The 7,810-nt window shown below is 39.7% G+C and overlaps 1 protein-coding gene across 1 annotated transcript in view; it reads left to right on the forward strand.

Annotated features, from left to right (window-relative positions):
* Positions 1-7,810, forward strand: part of pak1ip1 (PAK1 interacting protein 1) — a 67,852-nt gene that overhangs the window by 16,532 nt on the left and 43,510 nt on the right. The window contains exon 4 of the mRNA XM_043675387.1: positions 4,765-4,774. Coding sequence (XP_043531322.1) covers positions 4,765-4,774 — 10 coding nt within the window. The remainder of the gene's footprint in view (positions 1-4,764; positions 4,775-7,810) is intronic.

Consider the following 7,810-nt stretch of genomic DNA (forward strand, 5'->3'; position numbering starts at 1 on the left):
TGCTGTTTCAAACTGGACTTCACACAGCACTGTAGATTGTTATTGAGCAATGATAACCAGTGGGAAAGTAGAGATAAAAGGAGTTGTAATGCAGAACAGTCATGTTCTTATTACTTGGTAGTGAAATAGTTTCATGAAGCAGAATAGCCTAATCCAATTCCTATGTTCTTACGGATTTATATGCAGCATCTGAGTGTGGTTCAGAAGGAAACACTTCAATTCAATATATTTATAAAATGTTCAGACTTACTTTCTAGTTGTATTGGGGTAGCAATTAATTCCCTGAGACGACTTGAAAGTAGATTATATATTGTGTAGACATTTGCTACTGATGCTGGACTAGGTTTACTATTATCATAATTATTATTAAAACCACAGATGGGAACTGATTATTTTTGCATTGAAGAAAGTGTCAGTTAATATTCTTTCAATCATTCAAAATCAGCTGTATTGACTTTGTGGTTAGGAATGGAGAATCTGCAGAAGTATAAAATCATACCTTATTAGAGTCCAAGATCTGACTTTATGTGTACAGTATCTGGGAATAAGCCTTTGTCCAGTGGTCAAATAGAACATGCTTGTTATTCTAATTAGTTAATTGAAATGAAGAATTGTGTCTGTCTTCATATAAATAAAAAACCCAATTTGCACAATGTATCATAAAGCTGGTTTGTTAAAGCAAAAAAAAGTCTTTCTAACTTCTCATCATCCTCTAGTAAAAGTACAACACCAACTGGCATCGATAGCTATCTTGAATGGCTTTGCATAATTAGGTATGGCTAACACTGCAGCAGTGGTTAACATAGGTTTCAAGCGATCAAATGTTTTCTGACATCCATCCATTGACATTTTCTGCATTTCTTCAACAAGTCAATCAATGGAGCAACCACACTGCTAAAATTCAGTACAAGCTGAGCCCCAGGAATCATAGACTTCCCTCCTCATTTATGATATAGGAAATTCCCCAATCACGTTTATTTTCGCATCCCATGTCGCCATCTTTCCAAGTCCAATGACATGGCCCAAGAAAGTGCCATGTGCTTTTGTGAACTCACTCTTAGGTTTATCAGCAAGCCTGCTTTCCATAGTCAGTTGAAAATTACAATAGATACTCCAAACATTCCTTCCAGGTGTGACTAAATATCAACAAATGGCATGATTTTAAACTCAGCCAGTCCATTCAGCATCACCAAAAGCCAAAATTTCTTTGCTATCACTTAGTTAAAGATACCTGTCAGATTCCTTTGAACAAGTCAAACTTAGAAATATAAGTTGCTTGTCTCAATACAGTCTTCCAAACATGGAATCGGAGATGTTTCTGATTTTGTAACTGCATTGACTTTTCAATAGTCCACATGTAATTGTTGGATTCCATCTGATTTTAGCACCATTACTATTGGTGAGCTCCATTTGCTGCAACTCACTTTGACTGCATGCTCACAAACTATAGAATCAATCTTTTTTTGAACCTATGACACTTTGAGAGTTAAGTCTCTAAGATAGTTTATTTGGAACAGCATTTTCTTTAATTGCATCATGCATAATTAGATCTGTACTTCCAAGCTTATCCCCTATATCTCCCCATGTGATTGAAGTAACTCTTTCAGGTCATTTCAGTTTTGTTCTGGAAGGTAACTCAATAATTTATACCAAATTTTGAGAAGTTCCTTATTGTCCAATTTAGTTTGAGGAATGTCCAATTCAGAATCATCTAGATTTGGTTATTCACTTTGTGGTCTACCCAGTATCACATTCTTCTTTTGCTTTCCTTCCCTATCAAAATACCTTTTGAGCATAACTACATGACACTCCGAGATTTCCTTCGACCTGGCATTCTTATCAAATAATTTACCCTACTCATTCTCCTTTCGATTTTGTGTGGTCCACCAAACCTTGCCTTCAAAGGCTCAATTACCATTGGGAGTAACACTAACACTTTATCCCCTGTAGCAAAATTATGCGTTTTGATTTATTTTTGCCTGCTTCCTGTTCCATCACATGCTGTGCTACTTTTACATGCTGACTAGCCAACTTACCCATTCTATTCAATCTTTCCCTAAAATTTGACACTTAATCCAAATGTGTGGTCTCTGAACCCTGACTAACCAATTTCTCTGTAATTCATTTGAGTGAACCTCCCACCACCTGTCCAAAGACTTAATTGAAATTGACTGAATTTAGTTGATTTGTGAGATGCATCCCTAATTGCAAAAAGCATAAGTGAAATTCCTTTATCCTAAGCCTTTCTGTAATTCACCAGTAATGCAATTTGATGAGCATCTGCCTCTTTCTCATCTGCCTGAATATATATGTGATGGTCTCTATTTCCTCATCATGGAGCCATTTTTAAGATAGTAACATTTTGGGATACATGCAGATTCTACTTCTGCGTATGGTTTATGAAGCAATTGCTTTAGCTTTTCATCTTTTTGTTGTGATTTGGCTAATTTCTCTGAACTAAAAGTGTCTACTTCACCTTGCACATGTTCTTGTTTCTTGTCGACCATTTGATCAAACATAGTTTATTATCATTGAACTTCAACTTCCTGTTGATTTCTTGCTCTGTTTTAAGCCCAGGATACTGTTCCTCTAACACTTCAGTTGCCTGATTTTTGCCTGCGTAGATTTTTTCAATCTCTCAGGCATCACTCCCAACTGTGGTCCAGCTATATCATTACCAAGGATAAACTGTAATGCTGGCACAGAGAGTTTCTTCATTACGTCTACCACCAGTTTTCATCAGACTTTTCAACCTCACTTTATATAACGGAACACTGCTCTTATCATGAATTCCACATATTACCAACTTTTCTGGCAATGCTCCTCCTCAATTGCACATCTCCTCATTTCAAAGATTGACTTTGCTCCTGTATCTGTTAAACTCTTAGTTTGTTTGCCTGCTGCTCCTGGCATATATGAGTAAACCTTACCCATGCAAGTAAATTCTTTTAAGAGATCTGGCATTTTCTTTCCAACCAATCCCTGACCAGTTTATACATTCTTTTGCAGCTTTTTAGCTTCCATTGTGCTTTCCTTTACCACTTTAACAAAACACACTGGCTTATCCTGTTTTCCCACATCTGTTTTTCCAGTGTTATCTAAATCACCAACGCTGTGACACCAACACTACTTTAATACAGTGAAAACACTTGAGCTTTTTTTTTAACTTCTGTTTCCCTCTCTTGGGTTTCCTTTTTGCCCTGTGGTAAATGATTTTTGCTATCGTCAATGAGATCTCCTTTTCTCTTATCACCTGAGCATTTCTCTTATCCCCAGTGTCTATCCGTCATAGATTGAAATTGAAGTCAGAAGCCAAATCTTGAGTAATGAACCAACTCATAATCACCTGCCATTTCTGCTGTCATGCAGTCTTAACTTTGTGCTGTTCCACATGAGTTCTCACTACTTCAGGAAGTGAATTTTTGAACTCCTCCAAAATAACAGTCTCTCTAAGAGAGTTGTATGTCTGATCTATTTTCAATGTCCTTATCCACCTATCAAAATTACTTTGTTTGATCCTTTCAAACTCCGTGTACATTTGACTAGGTTCCCTCCTTCGATTCCTGACATGTTGTCTGTAAATTTTTGGTACGAGCTCATATGCACTTAAGATGGCATTTTTCACCTTGTTATGCTCTCCAGATACTTCCTCTGATAGTGATGCAAATCCTCACAAGCTCTAACTACCGACTTTGTTTGGATCAGCAATACCCACGTGGTCTCCGGCCACTTCATTTATTTAGCCACATTCTCAAATGAAATTAAAAAGCTTTCTACATTACTCTTGTTGAACCTAGGCAACGTTTGGGCATATTTAAATAGATCCCCACCAGACGTTTGACTATGATGGGATTGCTCTACATCACTGTCCTCATCACTACTCCTATATTTCACCTCTACCTAAGCATTTTACGTCAACTTTGAGTTTTCAGTTCCCACTCTGAAGTTCAAAAACACTCTTTCTCCCTTTCTTCTACTTTTAATTGCAATTCAAACTGTTTCATTTCATTTTCATGTTAAAACTGCTTTATTTTCAATTGAATTTTAGCCTTTTTCAAATATGGCATTCCTGGCAATTGTAAATGCTAAATGATTGCAAAATTATCTTCCCTTCCCTAACAGACACAAGCAACCCCAGCTCTAGTTTGTTTGCCAGTTCCAAAACCTTGCCTTGCTCACTTCGTGTAAGTCTCCCAAAGTGACTTATTTTGTCCCCAGGAAACACTTTGTATGAGCCATTATTAAACAACCAAATACAACATCTGAAATAAGAAGAACACCAATACTCATCACTCACTGCCTTTGCGTCCAACAATCCTAAACCTAACCTAGAATTAGAGATTTTGATTCTGACAAAAAAATCCCAGACCATTTAGCCCAACAAGTTCACAACGACCCTCCAAAAAGTAACCCACCCAGACTCATTCCCCGACTCCATTACTCTGCATTTTCCATAACCAAATAACTAATCTATACACCCCTGAGCATAGTGGGCAATTTAGCATGGCTAATTCACCTAACCTCTGCATATTTGCACTGTGGGAGGAAACCGGAGCACCCCGGAGGAAATCCATTCAGACACTGGGCGAACGTGCAAACTTCATACAAACAGTTGCCTGAGGCTGCAATCGAAGCTGGGCCTGTGGCATGTGAGGCAGCAGTGCTAACAACTGGGCCACTGTGCTGCCCCAGTTTGTTAAGCACCAGACCAAGCCCCCTCAAAAAAACAATGCCACTTTTAAAAGGGAGAAGGACAGACAATAGGCAGCATGTGGTCAGTGAAGGAGAAGTGGGGAGAGAGAACTGTCAGCAATGCATCTGCACAGTTACTGCCGTTGTTGTTTGAATTCATGTGTCTCTGGAACATCAGAGTGCATCTAGGAAAACTTAACAAACAGCAAAATTCACTACTGATTTTGGAGAAATGTATGTGGGAGAGCTCGCAGCGCAGGAACAGATAAGTGCATAGTTTTTAACTGTAGCCTTGCTGTTATTCTACAATAGTGAGTAGAGTGGGTTCTTTCTTGATTATATGTTTTATTGATATCTATCTCTTCATTACATTTTAAAAATATAAGCCATGTGTATTAAGTTAGCCGCGGCAGTGTTTCCATTTAGAGCAATAAAACCTCCTGTAAGACTCCCAAAGTGACTATTTTCTGAGACTATAGATTGTGAAGGAGCAAAGGTGGCCTTTAGTAGAGTGATGTTCTCCTCTTGTTGGATGTGGGATTTTAGAGACAGTTTACATGTTATTGAAGGTTGTGTCTGCAGGAAGTGTCTTTGGTTGTGAATCCTATCAGATCGAATGGATCGGTTGGAGCAACAGTCAGAGGCAGTAAGGAATTTACAAGAGCAAAGGGGGTGTGATGATGGCAGTTAGAGGAAGGGAGAAAAGCCGCAGGTACAGTCAGGTAGATGTATAAACTCCAGGAAAGGTAGGAGAGGTAGGCAGATAGTGCAGGCGTCTTCTGTGTCTGTCTGCATTCCACACAATATGCTGTTTTGGAAAATGGAGAGGGTGATGGACTCTCAGGGGAATCTAGCATGAACAGCCAAATTTCTGACAGGCTGTAATGTAATATTGCTCTAAATGGAAACACTGCTGGCTAACTTAATGCACATGTAGGAATAGGATAGAGCAGACTGAGGCATGGCTGAGGAGCTGATGCATGGGAGATGGATTCACATTTTTAGATTATTGAACTCTCTTTCAGGGTGGAAGTGACCTGTACAACGTACTGGCAGGGAGATTTGCTAGAGCTGCACGGGGGACTTAAATGAGTAAGGTGGTGGGGGAGGGGGGAGGGACCCAGGGAGATAGTGAGAAAAGGGATCGATCTGAGACTGGTACATTTGGGAAAAGAAGCAAGTCAAACAGTCAGGGCAGGCAGGAACAAGGTAGAACTGATAAATTAAACTGCATTTACTTCAATGCAACAGGCCTAACAGGGAAGGCAGATGAACTCAGGGCATGGTTAGGAACATGCGACTGGGATATCATAGCAATTGCAGAGATGTGTCTCAGGGATGGACAGGACTGGCAGCTTAATGTTCCAGGATACAAATGCTACAGGAAGGACAGAAAGGGAGGCAGGAGAAGAGTGGGAGTGGCATTTTTGGTAAGAGATAGCATTACAGCTGTACTGAGGGAGGATATTCCTGGAAATACATCCAGCGAAAGTATTTGGGTAGAACTGAGAAATAAGAAAGAGATGCTCACCTTATTGGGATTGTATTATAGACCCCCTAATAGTTAGCGGGAAATTGACAACAAATTTGTAAGGAAATTTCCGTTATCTGTAAGAATATTAGGGTGGTTATGGTAGGGAGTATTACCTTCCCAAATGTAGTCAGGGATAGCCATAGTTTTAAGGGTTTAGATAGAGAGGAATTTGTTAAGTGTGCGCAAGAAAATTTTCTGATTCAGTATGTGGATGTCCCTACCAGAGAAGATGAAAAATTTTACCTGTTCTTGGGAAATAAGGCAGGGCAGGTGACTGAGGTGTCAGTGAGGGAGCATTTTGGGGCTAGTGACCATAATTCTATTAGTTTTAAAATAGTGATGGAAAAAGATAGACCGGATCTAAAAGTTGAAATTCTAAATTGGAGGAAGGCCAATTTTGACGGTATTAGGCAAGAACTTTCGAAAGCTGATATTCACAGATAAAGGGATGGTTGGAAAATGGGAAGCCTTCAGAAATGAGATAACAATGAGACAGTATATTCCTGTTAGGGTGAAAGGAAAGGCTGGTCTGTGTCGGGAATGCTGGATGACTAGAGCAATTGAAGGTTTGGTTAAGAAAAAGAAGGAAACATATGTCAGGTATAGGCAGGAGAGATCGAGTGAGACCTCCAGAGTATAAAGTCAGTCAGAGTATACCTAAGAGGGAAATCAGGAGGGCAAAAAGAGGGCATCAGATAGCTTTGGCAAATAGGGTTAAGGAGAATCCAAAGGGTTTTTATGAACACATTAAGGACAAAAGGGTAACTAGGGAGAGAATAGCACCCCTCAGAGATCAGCAAGGCAGCCTATGTGTGGACCGCAGGAGATGGGGAAGATACTAAACGAGTATTTTGCATCAGTATTTACTATGGAGATGGACATGGAAGACGTGGAATGTGGGGAAATAGGTGGTGACATCTTGAAAAATGTTCATATTACAGAGGAGGTGGTGCTGGATGTCTTGAAATGGATGAAAGTGGAGAAATCCCCAGGACCTGATCAGGTGTGTCCTCAAACTCTGTGGAAAGCTAGGGAAGTGATTGCTGGGCCCCTTGCTGAGATATTTGTATCGTCAATAGTCACAGGTTGACTGTCAGAAGACTGGAGGTTGGCTAACGTGGTACTGCTATTTAAGAAAGATGGTAGGGAGAAGCTAGGGAACTATAGACTGGTGAGCCTGACATCAGTAGTGGGCAAGTTGTTGGAAGGAATGCTGAGGGACTGGGTTTACATGTATTTGGAAAGGCAAGGACTAATTAAGGATAGTCAGCATGAGAAAGTATATAGGATATGAGTTGGTAGGGAAAGAGTTAAGTTTTGAGTTTTGTGAAACAAGAGGCTCAGCTGAGAATGACTCAGTTCAGATAAGAACCTACAGTTAATATTGGGGTGCTGGAGGCAAGGGTAATAGGTGGACAAGGTGGAAAAGCATTCATTATGTCAAGCCATTTAACAATATTGGAAGCAACTGTAAGGTCAGTTTAACAAGGCGAAAAGTATTCATTATGTGAGGCCAGTTAAGGTTAAGAATATTCATTGCGTAACAGCAGATGGCTTAATCTTTACTACTGACATTCGATGATT

This window comes from Chiloscyllium plagiosum, chromosome 33, assembly GCF_004010195.1.
Source record: "Chiloscyllium plagiosum isolate BGI_BamShark_2017 chromosome 33, ASM401019v2, whole genome shotgun sequence".
Lineage (NCBI taxonomy): Eukaryota > Metazoa > Chordata > Chondrichthyes > Orectolobiformes > Hemiscylliidae > Chiloscyllium > Chiloscyllium plagiosum.